We start from the raw sequence: 18,604 nt of genomic DNA, 5'->3' as shown, positions 1-18,604 counted from the left end.
GCAGTTTAGTTTTGTTATTTGAAATAAAACATTATTTTATCATACAAAGAAACGTGAAGCATTTAAGAAATAATGCAAGGGAAGTTGTTCATTTCTAATTTGTTTCAACTCATTTTTTCAAAATAAATCGTGAGTAAATCGTGACTAAATCGCATCGTGAGATCAGAATCGTGACTCGCATCGCATCGTGAGCTGAGTGAATCGTTACATCCCTACTAAATAGTGCACTTACTGCAATGATATTAGCACAAACATGTTAACACGTTAGTATTAGGGATGACTAATTTGACAGTCGTTTAAACTAAAGTTTTGTAACCGTGTAGTCGACTAGTCTAAAACTAAGAATGGCCCAGAAGGCGGTCCAAAAACTTTGCGTATAGGGCCTATGAAATACATTTGAAAGACTAAAGAATGTAGTCTATTAATCAAACTGTTCTTATCCAATATTTAATGTAGCTAAAACAGACATATGTGTTCCACTTTCCTTACGTTATGATCATTAATATTTCTGCATTTGCTGATGCGCCAACCCTGACTGGATCGTTTTAGCGGCTGGAAGAAGTGACACGATGAGAATTTGTTTACTTTGCTGGTCTGTGCCTGTGCCTGGGTTTCAAATATGTAGCCTATACAAAATCCATTTTATTTTCTCCTTTAAGTCTGTTTTTTTACTCTAAAAGTTCAATTAAAATTTAGTCATCAACTAAAATTTAATTTTACTAAAAGTGTGTCTATTACACTGAAATATTTAACTACAATTAATGAAAAGCTTAAAAACGAATGTTTCATTATTTGTTTATGTAAATGATGCCCATTATAAACAGAAATTCTGTGCCCACACGATGCAGCGCGAAGAGACGCAACAAACGCCTTGTTCGGTTTCTTTTTGCTTTGCCACGTTGCATCGCGCCACTCGCGTGCGGTGTAGACAGAATGTAAGATGGTAACGAATCAAACTTGTAGTAGATTTGTATGTTTTGTATGAAACTTGGCGCTGCACATTTTGCACTTTGACTGTATTTATCAAGTTTATCAAAGTGAAACCAGGCATCGGTGTGCGCTTTCTCAATATGCTCTTTGCTGTGCTCCGGACTTGCAACCAATCAAATCTCTGGGTACCACCCGAAATGCCAACATAACCAATCAATAATTTTATTTTAAAAATGTATTTATAGACCCAAACGATCATCGTTTTCATAATCGATCGTCGCTGTCGCGTCCGAGTACTCGTGCCCATCCCTACAATATCGCAATTGACTGTTTTTGGAGCTTGATTACATTATGTTTTAATTTGTGACACTTGCAGGATGTGTTACTAATACCAAGATCTTATGTCAAAAGCTCAAGGGAAATTTAGTTGGTCATCACCCCTTTAAATATAATAAATTGTTACGTGTAAAAGAGTGCATTGCTGTCACTTGTGGACATTTGTCAGTTGTTGACAATGAAATCTGTTTTGTCAATGTTTCTTTTTTCAGAAACAAAGACTATTGCTGACACAGAGAACAGTAAGATAAAAGTACAGGTTATAAAGTCATAAAGTTTGCTTGTCATCTTTGTGAGATTAGTCATGGTTACTTAGTTACAGTTATAGTGAAATCTGAAGGGGCGGTAGGCATTTCATCAGATTCACTGTCATTATAAAGTACTAGACGGAACATAAGCGTATTATTAGCTCTGTGGAAATCTGCTTTCATTGAGGTAGGGAAGACCTATAATGTAGTGATCAAAACATGCAATGGGCTTACAGCTCAGTCGATTTTGCAGTTCAGAACACAATTACTGATTATGTAAGGACGTTTTTACACATAAGGGTTTGTTTCCGCGATTTGGTACGATTGCGTTCATATCAGCAGCGAACCGTACTGGAGTTCGCATGAACCGCACCCCACCTCCCTTTCTAAGTGGACTCGGGTACAGTTTGCTGGTGTGCACCCGGGTTCGGAAGACGGCGTTCACATCATCCAAACGAACCGAACTCTGACGTTAATCGAACTCGGGTGCGAACCAAAAGTGCTAATGGGAAACCGCCCTTAAATAAAAACGAACTGTCATGTACCCCACAGCTGGCTTTTTATGATGTAGTGGACGTTTCACACTAAACATCAGAAGGTTATGATCAGCTAGATCTGCTCCACATGAAAAACGTCAGCATGGAAGTGATCAAAGACAAAATTGCCTAGCAATCTAATGGATTATTCACTTCAGGTTAAGTTCCAGTCAGAATGGAACAGGATGTTACAGTCTCATTTTATGGTAATTCGTAGGTGGCTGATTTGTATAAATTCGTGCAAAGTAAATCCTATAAAGACATAACAAAAAGCAATAATAAAGCCATAGTGTTGGGCATTAACAACATACAGTGTTTATGTACCATTTAGGTTGTATGTTACAAACAAGATCTACAGACAGTTTTACACAATCTTGTAGTTTATTTATAAAATTGATTATATTGCTGCAATATCAAATTCATTCAAATGTGTCTGCCTGGTATACCAAAAATTCCCTCTCCTGTTTATTGTAGTTGTCTAAATGCATTCGATTGACCTGTGGAAAGAAACATAGCTGGAGAGTCCAATGTCATATATGCCAAGTATTATTTTATTATGATTTATAACACAGCTAGAAGCCTGCTATCAAACCAGCCAGTGCACTGATCAATAGAGGATGGCATTAAACCAGGCGAAAGTACATTTCAGTGAAAGTACCACACCCAAACAAATGAAAGTATCCAAAAAAACACAGGAGTCATGCAAGATTCACCTTTCTGAAAGGGGAAGAATTTGAATACTGTCAGAAAGCAGTGCAGCGCACCAACACAGAGTTTAGATGAGTTCAGCATTGTGAGGTTGGGCGGCTGATTTGCGCGCTTAACGTGATACTGTGAACACTGCAAACTATAAACCCTCTTTAGCTCCCTGACCTTCAGCGGCTCGAACAGGGCTCACATTTAAACACGGCGTTGCATTTTTTTACAGCACTGAGCATGCAGTCACTGTGTTGAGATCAAGTCCAGAGTCTTTAACTCTGTGTGCGTGTGTGTGAACAGGCCTTTCCAGTTGCACTGGGTGTGAAGCTGACTGAAGGGAGTGCCAAGGCCTTCTTTCTGTTGTCAGGAGCTTGACGTCATGTAGGTGTGTGTGTGTGTCTATATACACACACAGGAACATCTCAAAAAATTAGAATATCGTGAAAAAGGTCAATAATTTTTGTCATTCATATCAGAAAGTGAAACCCATATATTATATAGATTCATTACACAGAGTGAAATATTTCAAGCCTTTATTTCTTGAAATTTTGATGATTATGGCTTACAGATTAATGAAAACCCAAAATTCTGTGTCTCAGAAAATTAGAATATACATAAGATCAATAAAAAAAGGATATTTTAAACAGAAATGTCAGGCTTCTGAAAAGTATGTTCATTTCTATTCACTCAATATATGGTTGGGCCTCCTTTTGCATGAATTACTGCATCAATGTGGCGTGGCATGGAGGCAATCAGCCTGTGACACTGTTCAGGTGTAATGGAAGTAGGGCTGAACGATTAATCGAAATCGAATCGCAATCGCGATGTGAGACGTTGCGATTTGCTAATCGCAACAGGCTGCGATGTGGAAGCGATGTGAAAAATAGGAAACGCGTCTGTTCCAAGCCCGCTTTGAGTGGCATTCTTGCTAACTAACTGAGTGAGCGCACCTCCGTTATGCCTAATCAGCACTGCCCTAGCCAACTGCATAAACGTCCGTCATTAAAAAAACAAACATACAGAAGGCAGGAGAGAGAGAGTGTGTGTTATTATGGCATCTGCAGAGTCAGATCGATCATTAGGCAAATAAATACTAAAGAACCGTCCAATTCAGAAGACCGCACACACAGCCTGTGTCATACTCGCGCGACTCTTCCCCGCGTTGTGCGTCTCGCGGACGAGCCGTTTAAATTTGACGCGCATACACAGCCTGTTTCGTAATGACGTTTATAGTACTTGAGTCCGGCTCGGGCATCTGGCAATATGGACGAGGCTTGACGCACGCGCGCACCCTGTGTAAACTCACGCCTAGCTCCGCGTTTCAAACAAATGTAAATTCTATCTAACTGTTTTGCTAATTTCACTTGGATGAAATTAAACATTCAGCACATTTTTTACTTGTTTTAAAAAATCCCACATACTTAAACAATAATAAATCAGCCTATGTAACCTATGAACTATTTTAATAATTCACTAACACAATAGAAAATGTTATGGATTTAAGGGTTACAATGGGAGTTGTATTTGTTTTAATGGAAACTATAATAGTGTACACTGGTATTTGGATTCTGTTGGTGTGATGTAATCTGGAAGTTGGGAACCAATTGAACAACAGTAAGCCCTATTTGAATAATGCCCAAAGCACACTACAAAAATTAATTTGTAATGGTTTTAATGGAAACAATTAAATGTTTTTATTTTTGTTGTTTTCTTTCAGGGTAACTATACCCATACTGTGCTCCACACAACAATATTGAATTGAAGCTTGAATTAGAAAAGTTAAAATCGCAAATCAAATCGCAATCGCAATGTCTGTCAAAAATATCGCAATTAGATATTTTCCCCAAATCACACAGCCCTAAATGGAAGTCCAGGTTGCTTTGATAGCGGCCTTCAGGTCATCTGCATTGTTGGGTCTGGTGTCTCTCATCTTCCTCTTGACAATAGGTCAGGCGGGTTTTCTGAAGTCCACAGTCAACGCAGCCATCTACCAGGACATTTTAGAGCACTTCATGCTTCCTTCTGCCGACAAGCTTTATGGAGATGCTGATTTCATTTTCCAGCAGGACTTGGCACCTGCCCACACTGCCAAAGGTACCAAAAGCTGGTGCTTGATTGCCCAACAAACCCGCCTGACCTGAACCCCATAGTATTGTCAAGAGGTATTGTCAAGAGGAAGATGAGAGACACCAGACCCAACAATGCAGATGACCTGAAGGCCGCTATCAAAGCAATCTGGGCTTCCATTATAGTCTCGCGTAGCCAGACCTTCATGCTGAAGGTCTGGTAACTTTGGCCGCTTTTATTGGTCAAGGCCCACCCAAAAGACAATATGACTGACAGGTGAAGCTACCAATCCAGTATAGTTTTGTGCTGCATCATGTTTAGTGGCATGAAAATGTCCCCTGTAGTGATAGCTGCCCACTGCTCCGGGTGTACGTGTGTTCACGACTTGCTGTGCGTGTGTTCACTACTCTCTGGATGGGTTAAATGCAGAGGTCACATTTCGGGTATGGGTCACCATATCTCACTAATAGGTCACTTTCACTTCACTATTACAGACCGATGTGCAACTAGTAAATCATTCATTCACGATCGTCTCCAAATTTACTTTTACAATGGCGCTTCAGTCTCCTAGAGCACCAGCTTAAACACACATGTAAATACACGTAACTAAAGCAAACTAATGTAAGCATAAAACAGCTGTTTAGTAAGTTTTATGCATTAAAACAGAAAATACACGAAACCTACTTGGCAGAGAACAATAGCATTACTTACCATTGTACAACGGTGTGCACTTCGTCGACAGCCATGCCAATAAGACGTTCCCGGTAAACATTTGTTTGGAGCATATCTTTCCACTTTTTAACTCCAACAAGCAGTTCTGGAGAACCAAACACAAGACTAAACCATCCAACTGCTATGTCAGCGTCTGTTCTTTCATCTTGGCCCGCATATGCGGCGGATATCCCCTTCTCGTTGTGAGGTATTTTACTTGATCTTCCATAATAGATGTGAGAGGGCAAACAACAAGCAAAATTGGATCTCTATTGTACCCCTCCAAATTCTGGGAGACGGTCGGCCAGGCATGAAAGATAAGACTTTTGCCATATCCAGTCGGCAAACACGTTAAAACGTCTCTTTTAGACTCCACTAAGTACCTCAAACAAAACTCTTGGACGTCTTTTAAAGAATCTATACTATGAACCTCGCATACTTTTAAAAAAGCAGCGTTTAGTCGGTCTTGATGAACGCTCATTGTCACTGATGTAACACGGAAGCTTTCTAATTCGATCGGACCGCTTTGTTTTGTTTCCTGGTGGACCGTTAAAGAACGCGACACACACGTCTCCTGGAAATCCTGTGGAATTTAACCAATCAGACAACGACTTCTAACTCGTTGAAGTGTTTCCAAAAAAGTGTGCCAAATGTATCAGACGTTCAGCCTACGGATCGTGGGCGTGACGTCTGAGGCTGAGACTGCTTCCATTACACCTGAGCAGTGCCACAGGCTGATTGCCTCCATGCCACGCCACATTGATGCAGTAATTCATGCAAAAGGAGGCCCAACCAAGTATTGAGTGCATAGAAATGAACATACTTTTCAGAAGCCTGACATTTCTGTTTAAAATATCCTTTTTTTATTGAGCTTATGTAATATTCTAATTTTCTGAGACACTGAATTTTGGGTTTTCATTATCTGTAAGCCATAATCATCAAAATTTCAAGAAATAAAGGCTTGAAATATTTCACTCTGTGTGTAAATGAATCTATATAATATATGGGTTTCACTTTCTGAAATGCGTGACAAAAAATATTGACCTTTCAAATTTCAAATTTTTACCTGTATATACAGGTGCTGGTCATATAATTAGAATATTATCAAAAAGTTGATTTATTTCACTAATTCCATTCAAAAAGTGAAACTTGTATATTATATTCAGGTGCAGGTGCCAAGTCCTGTTGGAAAATGAAATCTGCATCTCCATAAAGTTGGTCAGCAGCAGGAAGCATCAGAAGCGTCTCGCCTGGGCTAAAGACAAAAAGGACTGGACTGCTGCTGAGTGGTCCAAAGTTATGTTCTCTGATGAAAGTAAATTTTGCATTTCCTTTAGAAATCAGGGTCCCAGAGTCTGGAGGAAGAGAGGAGAGGCACAGAATCCACGTTGCTTGAGGTCCAGTGTAAAGTTTCCACAGTCAGTGATGGTTTGGGGTGCCATGTAATCTGCTGGTGTTGGTCCACTGTGTTTTCTGAGGTCCAAGGTCAACGCAGCCGTATACCAGGAAGTTTTAGAGAACTTCATGCTTCCTGCTGCTGACCAACTTTATGGAGATGCAGATTTCCTTTTCCAACAGGACTTGGCACCTGCACACAGTGCCAAAGCTACCAGTACCTGGTTTAAGGACCATGGTATCCCTGTTCTTAATTGGCCAGCAAACTCTCCTGACCTTAACCCCATAGAAAATCTATGGGGTACTGTGAAGAGGAAGATGCGATATGCCAGACCAAACAATGCAGAAGAGCTGAAGGCCACTATCAGAGCAACCTGGCCTCTCATAACACCTGAGCAGTGCCACAGACCGATCGACTCCATGCCACGCTGCATTGCTGCAGTAACTCAGGCAAAAGGAGCCCCAACTAAGTATTGAGTGCTGTACATGCTCATACTTTTTATGTTCATACTTTTCAGTTGGCCAAGATTTCTAAAAATCCTTTCTTTGTATTGGTCTTAAGTAATATTCTAATTTTCTGAGATACTGAATTTGGGATTTTCATTAGTTGTCAGTTATAATCATCAAATTAAAAGAAATAAACATTTGAAATATATCAGTCTGTGTGTAATGAATGAATATAATATAATACACAAGTTTCACTTTTTGAATGGAATTAGTGAAATAAATCAACTTTTTGATGATATTCTAATTATATGACCAACACCTGTATATATTCCTGGCTCAAAATGAGGCTGAGGTGGTGCCATCCTGATCTTGTACACACACACGTAGGCCTACCGTACTTTTAAGTGGCTTAACCAAAGTGACTTTGAGTTTGACATATTAAAAGTTCTAATAAAATTAGATAAAAATGACAATTCTTAAGTTATATAAAACATTACTTTTATTCAACCAAACAGAAAAGTTTTTTTAATCAAATAAAGCTTTTTTATCATTTCAACTAACTTTTCAGGCCACAATAGCCAACTGAATTAACCAGTCTTTCTAAATGAGCAAAGCTCATTCACATCTTGCATTCTCTGTGGTTCACGCTAGTGACTGAAAAGTTCAATAGTTTAAATGAATCGGTTCAAATGAGTCATTCGTGTGCGAGTCGTTCTGAACGCAATGTGCGTTCATACTGGCGAACTCGCTGTGTACAGTATACGCTGATTCAACAATCCAACTGCACAGCTAAAGACATTACAATGATGTACGTCATGTTAATTTAATAAATTTCATTAATTAAACGTACTTGGATGCAAAACAAACAGCCGTGAAACACAGGCTGGCTCTTGTTCTGCAACTCTTTTTAGCGCCTCAGTGTGCTGATAACGAAACAGCGCCTCCACTGTGGCGTAATGTCGCAACTGCAGTTGCAAATGACAGTCTGTTAAATGCACGCAGCATTTCTTGTGAAGACTCGCAACATAATTTTGGCGATAGCCTGAGGTGGTACGACATTTGACGGAGGTGGCCGCCTCCAATTTCTCTATGCAGGAAAAACCCTATATACAGTATATATATATATATATATATATATATTACCGCACGGGTTTCCCTCGCAAAAGGTTTGAATTTGTTACAAATGAGGTAATAAAATGTTTCAAATTCATATTTAATAACTTACTTATGAGGTAAGTAGCCGTGTAATAAACGGTGTCGGGGGTAATGTACAGCATTGGGGTTCATTCTCACAACTGGCTGCTTGACTTATTGTATGATCTCTTACTTTATATATATATGTTTGCCCACGTGATATCATAAAGCAATGTCATACGCACATGACGACAGGGGATGGTGGAGGTGCGTAAATCGAGTTACCCCTCCCACTTCTGGTAGTAATCCCGTGTGAATTGGCCATTAATATTACAGACGTCCTGTGTTAAAATGATTTTACCCCACCTCTTCATGTAAAACAAATCTCGTCCAAATAGGGCTTAAGAAAGTTAAAAGGTAAATCTTGATTTTTATGTTGACTTCAACTGTGTTGCAAAATTGGATGATGATTTAGCTAAAACATCAGCATAGGGCTGGGCGATATATCGATTTTTAAAATATATCGATATACTTTTTCAACGCGATGCGGGATTAGACAATATCGTTAATATCGATATGGGGTGTGTTCGACTTGAAGCGGCTCTGTGGTGTCTGACATGTGCCGTGCCCATGCGCAGAGTGAGCAGAGCACTCTCGCTCTGCGCGTGAACCAGACGGACCCCGCACGCCCGCTCTACAAGTTTGCTTATGACAAGGAGGAAGCCGCAGTGCCAGTCCACACAGCAGAAGATGATCTGGTTTGTAAAAAGAAAAACGATGGTTCAGTTATTTGGAAATGGTTCGGATATAAAAGATCTGATGAGCAGCAACAACAAGCGATCTTTAAACAATGCCATAAAACGGTTATGTCAAAAGGTGGAAGCACAACAAATCTCTTCCACCACCTGCAAAAATGACGTGGCACAAAACGAAACGTGATTGGCTGCTTTACTGTCACTCACGTGGCCTCTTGGGCGGGCCTTGGCCAAAGAAAGCGGTGATAAGGTCTGGCTACGCAAGACTACGTTGGAAGCTTCTTTTACCCGCAGCGTGCCTTACGAAAAAAAAGTTATTATAATTTTTGTTTACAATTTACATGTTTTAAACAAGTGGTGTGCAGCGGTATGTTTTCAAATAGAGAAAAAAACCCTGTCATTGAATTTCTTTTCACAAGCCATTTTAATAAAGGTGATTGTGACATCTCACATGAGGCTTTGACTTGCTAGTAAACATTTATTCCACTTTGTAGAAAATATCGATAAACATATCGGATATCGCCTTTCATCAAAAAAATACAGAGATATGAATTTTGGTCAATATCGCCCAGCCCTACATCAGCATGCAGGGGTTAAAGTGGTAGTTCACCCAAAAACAAAAATTCTGTCATCAATTACTCACCCCCTTGTCATTTCAATCCTGTATGACTGACTTTCTTGCGCAGAACACAGGAGAAGATATTTTGAAGAATGATGTTAATCAAAAAATGGCGGTAACCATTCACTTCTATTGTATGGACCAGGGGTTAGAGCTGTAATCGGGCCTTAAAAGTTAGGCCGGGTCACGTCGGGTCCATCGGGTTCGGGCACTTTTTACACTTAAAATCATTTTTTTCCAAAGATGTTGTCTGGTATTTTAGTCCAATATTTTATTATAATGATGTATGTCCAAGTGTTCGCTCTTTTTAATAAGTTTGGTTTTAGTTAGTTATAAGATGTTATAAAAAAGGGGTGTGGTAACATGATTTCTTCATTTACGACTGGGTCATCAGGGAATATGGGCAGGACCGTGATACTGCGCTCCACTTCGTGCTCACTACTGCGCAGACTCTGGCTCCACTGACGATTCTTTTTGCGCATCCCCAGGCTCCAAACTGCCATTTTTGCATAACATGTCAGCGCCCATCATCAGACGTTTTACGATCAGTTTTCTACAATGGAAGGAAGCGGTGTCACACCGTCCATCTGATATACAGTCTATGGTATGGACACAAAACCAATGCAAGTCAATGGGTACCACCGTTGTTCTGTTAGCAACATTCTTTAAAACATCTTCGTCTGTGTTCAGCACAAGAAAGAAAGTAATACAGATTAAAAATGACATGAGGGTGAGTAAATGACAGAAGTTTCATTTTTGGGAGAACTATGCCTTTAAGAGAAGCAGGTGGGCTTTCTCTCTAAATCTGTGCAGGGATTCCAGTGATCTGTAACACAAGCCAGTGGTGTCAGGTCACAGCACCAGTAAGGTGACACACTGAGGACAAAAAACCTCTGCGTTCACACTTATTTGGGTGGCGTCACGTGTGTTTTTGACACCACAGTGCTGGTGAGAAGACTTGACAAGGTCCTCAACTCAAGGTCATTTGATCCACGTGTCCTACTAACATAAACACTGCTGTCAAGTTTCTCTTGCCTAAAGTGACGAAATAGCACAGCAAAAATATAAGATCACATTTCCAAAAATGCAAAGCATGACCCGAGTCATAAACATAAATATACATGCAGCCTCTGTTCCAAGTCCGATTTTTATGCAAAGCATCCTTCCCTGCTCTTAAACAAACCCATAACGAATAATGCAAAATATTAACACATTTTCATACCTCTCCTCCTACATAGCTGGCTGAAACTCACCCACAACCTCACTAGTATGATTAACACCACTGATTCATTTTCACACGTTTTCTCGGATAAAACAGACACCCTCTGAAGAAGAGGTTAGAGATCTCGATAGGGCATCCACAGAGCTGGACAAGGAGATAAGTCCTTCTCTCTTCATTACAGCACTTAACATACACATGTTAGTGATGGTCAGCTTCCATATTGCATGAAGCACACTCAGCATTAGTCACAGGGCATGAGTTATTAATGAGCGTCGAATCTGTTTGTCCTCCTCACTCTGAATGGCTCGGTTTTCCATCCTTTGGTAGTCACACTGCAATCTGTGCCTTATCACATTGAGAGGGGCAAGGCTACGTTCTTCATAGTTTGTAAGACAAAATAACCACATGTTGACTCATTTTTCAAGTTTTAAACACCAGAGTAACTTTATCAGCCAGAGCAAGACATCTGATACACAAGATGACAGTGTTTATCCATTGAATTACTGTAAGAATGTACAGTAGAAATATAAATAAAATGACTCATACCAACTTTATGACATCAGCAGTAAGGGATATGAAACCTTCAAAAGCAACCCATTAACAGTTAAAGGAAGTCACGTTGAGTGAGGTAAAACTCTTCCTCAACTTGTTTCTTTCATAGTCACCTGTCACATAACTTTAAATGCTCTTGAGGTAAATCAAATCTGCCGCAAAATGTTGTAGTTCAATGATTTTCAATTTAAATGTACACAGCTATGTTAGTTTATTAGAAGATGTGTCTCACCTGGCTTGATGAATTCTCTATAACACCTACTCCTTGAGGCCGGGCTGACATTTTCGCCCAGGAATTCTCAAAAACACGGCCAAAGGGGAAAATAAAAAAAATGAGAAGACGTTTTCAGTGGTGGACAACCATTTAGAAGCTGGTTATCCGAGGCTATTCGTGGTGTTTCAGATAGAATATATCAACGTTGCTAGCTAGCCAGAACTAGCCACGAAGACAGAGATCAACAAGTTGAAGCCCAGCATTAGTCCAGGATAAACAGGTCCTCAGAAAGGATTTTTGAAGGATTTGAAGTCCTCATAAAAAGGCTAGCGTGGAACTGTCGTAAATTTGTATTTGCTTCGCTAGCAAATCAATCAACTTTTTAAAACAATTCAGATACTTCCAGGTCCTGAGAATGGTTGTAGAGATTACGAAAAGAAAGCAGTTTGCTCTGTATCTCTGCGTGGCACGTAACGTACACACCGATATAAAGTGTTAGGCCGACCAAAAACCATTTACAATTTTACCGACCTTCAAAAAACAATAAGTGTCAACAAATGGTGAAAGAAACTCCACATTCAGTTTCAGACAAACGAAACAAAAGTCGCTGGAGTGACGACAGACGTAAAGAAAAACAACCTTGAGTGTTTATAGTGAAGGTCTTAACAGACGATAGCTGGGTTTCCAAAATGATCAATCCCGAAAAATCCTCAAGATCCACAAAACCGTCTTCTATCACTCAAGGGTGGTCAGAAATGGTTCTTGTATGAAATGAAACGTCTTGGCCTTTGCGCTGGGACTCACGTCCAAAGACAAACATCCACGATCAGGTTGTAAAATCCATGACTGGCTCAGGGCTGGGTGGTGAAACTGGCTTCGGTGGAGGGGATCGGTGTCGTACTGCGGCCGAGCTGCTCAAACGCTCGTGCCTGATACCGGAACAAGCGCGAGAGGCAACATGGCCGATCTCCGGAGCGCGCTGTACGGGGAGGGGCGGCGGATCCGTGCGAGGATCCTCTCAAGGCGTTAATCAGTGCTCACATACTGCGGTATTCGCTGCTGTAACGGCGACTGCAGACGTCGAGTGACATCATGTGGTCGTTGTTGCCGTGAAGATTTTGAAATACAAGCAAGGTACCCGAGGAGACGACGTTTGAGACTGTCACAGCGTGACAAATTAAGTAGCAATTAACCAAAGAAATCAGACACCGACCTTTAAAAACATTTAATTTTGAACAGATTTTCATAGAATATTTACATTAATGCATCATAAACATAACATTTCACAAAAAACACTCCAAAGTAGGGATGTACACCCACCACAGTATCTCGTAATGGGCTCGATATCAGGTGTAGGTTTATAAATTCCATCTCCTTGAAAAAAATCATGGAATTAAAATGTGCATACAATAAGTAACATATACCAAGTCTTATGAAGCCATGCAATAGGAATTCATGGGGAACATGCTTAACCTTTAGTTGCACACTGCACTAGGTTTGACGTCAATGACGTTTGCTCCAAAGAAATACTAGAAGGAATGACGTTTATCAATCTAATTTAAGTACAACCTGAAGTGATGCGTCATAAGGTTTCATGTGACTTGAAAGCTAATGAGAAAGGCGAGATTTTCACTTAATATCGACTTCAAATCTGTTGTATGGCTTCAAACGTGGAACATAGCACACTTTCAGGTACTGGAACGTTTGCTAAATAAGCAGTAATGACATCAAATATAAAGGTAAGTAATAACATTTCTTGGTGACTTATTTCTAACAAGCTGCCTACCGCCTTTTCCTATAGTACAGGCCACAATCATGATATAAAACATTGTTCCCTATCGTTTGCACACAACAAATTCTAAGTTAAGTGACATATTGCAAATACCTGACTTACACACTATTACATGTCTAAGGTAATTACACGATTTGAACCATTTAAATAAATCCACAAACATAAAAATATTGAAATACCATAGCATAAAATGTATGTAAAATTGGACGATCTCAGTGTCTCCTATATGTGAAACTAAATCCTAACACAAATATTTATTCTCGTCTTAGCTCATTTACTGGCATAGTGATAAGGTCAGAGAAGAAGCTCCCTTCATTGTCACCCCCACCAAAAACCAGCAGTATTTGTGAAGCTGGGTCTGAAAGTTCCTCCTCCTCCTCATCCATAGATTCCTTTAAAATACGACACGAGCATTAATCACGTTTAAACCTGTTAAGACTGATTTGTCTATTCTGTGCATAATTTTAATATGAAGTACCTTTTCGCATGTGAACGGCATGGTAATGATGGAATGTCCTGCTCTTGGTATGGAACTCAATGGGGGTAAGGTCAGAGAAGACCAGCAACTAGTGTCTGAAACACAAACACATTTAGAACAATAGGAAATATGCTAAGAATCAAAAATCTAGAAAACAAACTTAAATAATTTTAAGAAGTACAAGCTCTATCAACAGCATCTGTGGCATGGTAAATTACTCGTATATAGAGGCAAGGTATGAAACCCTGAGCAATTATGGAGCAATAGAATTAGGGCAAGAACATCTTAATCTCACCTGTGTTGAAAATGAATGCGTCACTCAGGGCACTGTTCCCATTGTAGCCCCCATGGATCAGGAAACTGCTGTCTGAGACAACAGCACAGCCATGCCAACTGTGATACAGAAAGAGTCAATCAATCAATCAATAGGGAAAAACATTGAGTTGCCCAACCAAGTAAGCCATGCATTATTATAAAAGAAGGGCATCCAATACTATGTTAATTTAACAAACTTAAGTGTTATAGTAAACAAATAAGCATAAAGTAACATGTCATTTCAAATACCTTCTGGGAGAAGGGGCAACTCCACTTGTCTTTACAGCAGAAAATTCCATCAAGCCTGAAAAAATTGTGATTTTACTAAATATTAACTATTTAAAGAGCCTTGAAGTAATTGTGAACTAACAGTATTTGTTAAACTAGACATATTCCGAAAACCTAAACATGCACAATTACATGCACAGTAGCCTCACTAGCGTTATGAAAAATGCGTTTCACCACATTACACAGACAAAAAATTACTTGCGTGGTAAAACTAAGCCCTAAACCTAAAACAATTTGGCACAAATACAGTAGATGTAGGTAAACATGATAGATTGGATTAAATATTCACTTGGTAGACTTTGTTTAGACTTCACCACACAGTGAAACTAAAGTAAAAGCAAGTAAAAAACTCTCAAACTGTTTACCAAGGTCTAGCATGAACATGTCATTGAAGCAGACAGGGGTGTCCCATCCTCCAAACACAAAGATTCTTCCTTGCATCACACATGCGGAGTGCCTGGACAAATTGATAAATATCCATTCACGTAACAGAAAATTCTAATAATCGTGCATCTTCAAATATTACACACATGCAGACAAAATATACTGACAAGCATTTCAAAATATGCTGACGTGGTCTTACCCAGAGCGAGGAGCAGGCTTCTCTCCGTTGACAATGGGCTGATACCAAATTGCCATTTCAGGGTTAAAGATGTAGATGGAGTCACTGCAGCCATCTGGCTCTGGATGGGGGCAAGGAAAAACTCCTCCAAACACAAAGAGCTCTCCTCTGAACATACTGCAGCTGTGATAGGCCAGGGGTGGGACTTTACCCTGTGCCTAAAATGGTAAACAAGAGATTTATGTAAATCTGTTGAGTGATAAAATGTTTCACCTTAAACAGAAATATGCAATCATTATGTACCTAATCACATAAGGAAGATTACAGGCAGGTTTGTTGTTAACCTTGAAATAAACTGCAAACTAACCTCCACCAAAGTCCAGCGCCAGCTTTTTGTGTCCAGGATGTGCACATCATTGAACCATTTCTTGTGCTTCGAGCCGCCAAATACAAAGATACGTTTTGATTCGGGGTCATAGGTTGCTGTGTGCCCGATACGAGCCTCAGGGGTGGGTCCTTCAGCCAGAGTTTCGGCAGGTACCCAGGATAGATCCTCTGAAAAACATCAGTAACAGTTATAACCGACCAGTGACAGCGTGGTATCTTACAATGCAATACCAAATTAGGACTCTTCTAAATTTACCTGTGCACAGTTTCCAAATGGGATCTTTGCAGAACTGCATTCTGGCACCTTGTCCTCCAATCAAAATAGCTGTCTGTGGATCAATGGGACAGAGAGTCTGACCCCAGCGACTTGACGGTTTGGCCAATGGAGCTGGAAAAGGATGCAAAGCATAAAACACACAATTCCTAACAAAACGAACATGCGCGTATAATCCTGGCCTGATCTTAATATGCAGTTATAGCAATGTTCACTTACCAGTCTGTGAAGGAGTTTTGGATTGCTTGCCTTTAGCTTTGCGGCTCTGAGATGTGGCAGCTGCAGTCTGTTCTTCTTCTTGGGAAAACAGCCGTGTTTGACCTCCCCGGGGATTGTTCTTGCCCCGTCTGTGAGGTGTTGCTTTCTCTGAGCCATTAGGACAAATGTTCTCCTTTCCTCTACCTTCATCCACCACATCTTCCCCCTGTGACCTCTTCCTCTTGCCCGGACACTCCTTCAATGCCGAGATTGTAGGGTTGCACTAGAAAGGCATTGAAAGTAAACACTGATGTGAGTACTAGTAAATGTACACCTTTGGTGTGGTCAATTAATGCAATGTCTGCAAATAAGCATAAAGCTCATTTCACCTCTGGTGTGCATTCCATCTGTGAAAATGTCAGCACCTGGTCCAATAATTCACTTGTACCCTAAGGAAATATGATTTGAATCAAAAAATTATGCACAGAATAGACAACCGTTGTCCCCATAAGTTCTCTACACACACACACACACCGAGGTCCATGTGTTCTTGGTTAAATATTATGTGATTTAATTTCACAAAATATCAGGAAATACATCTGGGCTTTGTTATGCAACCTCATTTTTTTTAACTAACACCTACTTGGTTGACTTTGACAGTTAAGGTTGCTCCTTTGGACCATACACCATCTTCAGTAGTCTCCCATGAAAGACATCTAAAAAAAAAAAGAAGAGAAAATATTTTGTAAGAGGTGTAGGTCTTAGTCACAATAGATTTAATCTAAGTGTTAAACTTACTTGCTAAATGGTGTTAGTTTGGACATATTAATGGGGATGTTCTCTTCATCTGTAAATTCGACTGAAACAGAATCTCTGTTTCCCCAGTCTCCTCTGGTGAAGAGAACGATCTGCTGGACACAAGGCTGGATCTCAACCGAGTTCTGCCATCCATCGCGACAACTGTGAGAAATGATAATGAATAGAATCATCTCAAACAGAAAGCAAACGTTATAAATGCAAATCAGAGAAAAGATATAAAACAATAAAGTAATTGCAGCACTATGTAACTGGCGCCTATCATGCTATGGTTGAAAGAAAGAACTTAAGACGAGGGAGACAAGACAGTCTGATCTCAATGATGTAACGTTATACAATGTATAAAAGAAGGCTATCTGAACCGCTGTACCATGTAAAATGGACTTTCGAGCGGCGTAGAATTAGAGTCGTATTAAACAAACAAACAGCCTTGCATGCACGTTTAATTCAGTAAACAACATTACCTCCAAATGAGTCTTGGTGCCTCGTCTACTGCAAATACTGCATAAACGCCAAAGCCTTCCATTAGAGTGCGTTTAAATGTATTATTTTTCAGCGACGCTGACACAGTAAATATCCAAAACAACACCACACAACTACTAAATTTGGAGGTCTATCTCCCGCCAACCTGGCTCGTCCCGCAATAAATATAAAACTCGCGCCATCCCCAACACACTAGATTCACGGAGCTCAGTGATTGGATGAGTGGGAGGGAGCATAATGGAATTGACCAATCCAGTAGAAGAAAAAGAGACTCTTCCTGTCGTTAAAATTGTTGATTGACAAGCCATGTCGCCAATGGATGAATTACGTATGACAGGCGTTTTTCTTTATGTACAGAAAACGGACAAAATTCTGTTGAGAAATGAAAAACACACTTATTAATATGCAATCAACCCAACAAATTTAATCAAAGAAATCTTTTAAAATAAAAGAAGCTGAGTGATTTGAAGTCACATTTTAATTGTAATTGTTTAAATTGTAACATCATGCCAGTAACGATTTTGGCTAAGTACGTGGGTCATTGCCTGGCTGGACATTGTCACCATGTAGTAATTTCACTACATAAAGAGAAAAACAAAGATTAGGCCAAAGAAATGGATTGTTGAGTGTTGCTTCATAACACTGCTCAATGGCGACATCTGCTGATCAGCTTTAGACCCTAAACGTTAATATATGAAAAGGTTGGTTCCAAAATGAGATAAATCCTTTTTTTAATCAAAAATCATGTTTTTTATTATGTTGTCATGTTTTATATTGTTTTATTGTGTTAGTTAGCTGTATTTTTTGCTGTATTTTTTTGTTATTATGGCTTAAACCAAAACAAACCAACTGCAGCTTGATTGATTTTAATTGCAATGCACAATAAAAAAATTAAACAGAGTTATCTTCATATATATTTAGTAAAATCGGAATACAGTACATTGATAAATCATTACACACCTTTTTTTTCGGAATAACACGCTTTTAGTAAAATGCAATCGAACATAATAAAATACACCAAATAAAGCATGAATAGAAAGGCATAATTCAACACGTCATAGATCAGTGGTTCCCAACCCTGGTCGTCGAGCTTTCCCTGACTCCCTCAGTGCGTTACTGCGGTCAAGCCAGCCGCGGTTTGAAAAT

At 39.7% G+C, this 18,604-nt stretch overlaps 2 protein-coding genes across 8 annotated transcripts in view; both read right to left on the bottom strand.

The window, feature by feature from the left end:
* The window catches only part of mark2b (MAP/microtubule affinity-regulating kinase 2b), a 65,803-nt gene extending 52,959 nt beyond the window's left edge, over window positions 1-12,844 (bottom strand). For 5 of the 7 annotated variants that reach the window (XM_057343911.1, XM_057343919.1, XM_057343941.1 and 2 more), the window contains exon 1: window positions 11,884-12,844. In XM_057343911.1, the coding sequence (XP_057199894.1) occupies window positions 11,884-11,934 (51 nt within the window). In that variant the 5' untranslated portion in view covers window positions 11,935-12,844. The remainder of the gene's footprint in view (window positions 1-11,883) is intronic. The other 2 variants (XM_057343958.1, XM_057343926.1) reach the window with 1 other exon arrangement.
* A 237-nt stretch (window positions 12,845-13,081) lies between these two features.
* krcp (kelch repeat-containing protein) lies at window positions 13,082-17,629 on the bottom strand. The gene is made up of 13 exons (XM_057339383.1): window positions 17,440-17,629; window positions 16,958-17,119; window positions 16,803-16,875; window positions 16,549-16,608; window positions 16,181-16,442; window positions 15,944-16,075; window positions 15,668-15,855; window positions 15,322-15,518; window positions 15,104-15,195; window positions 14,700-14,754; window positions 14,431-14,528; window positions 14,136-14,230; window positions 13,082-14,049 (listed from the first exon to the last, which is right to left on the bottom strand). Exons 1-13 carry the CDS (start codon window positions 17,499-17,501, stop codon window positions 13,912-13,914), a joined length of 1,614 nt encoding a protein of 537 aa, XP_057195366.1. The 5' UTR covers window positions 17,502-17,629; the 3' UTR covers window positions 13,082-13,911.
* Window positions 17,630-18,604: the final 975 nt, after the last annotated feature.

This window comes from Triplophysa rosa, linkage group LG1 (assembly GCF_024868665.1).
Source record: "Triplophysa rosa linkage group LG1, Trosa_1v2, whole genome shotgun sequence".
Lineage (NCBI taxonomy): Eukaryota > Metazoa > Chordata > Actinopteri > Cypriniformes > Nemacheilidae > Triplophysa > Triplophysa rosa.
Note: the sequence above shows the minus strand (reverse complement) of the source record. Positions and strands in the feature narration are given on the sequence as shown.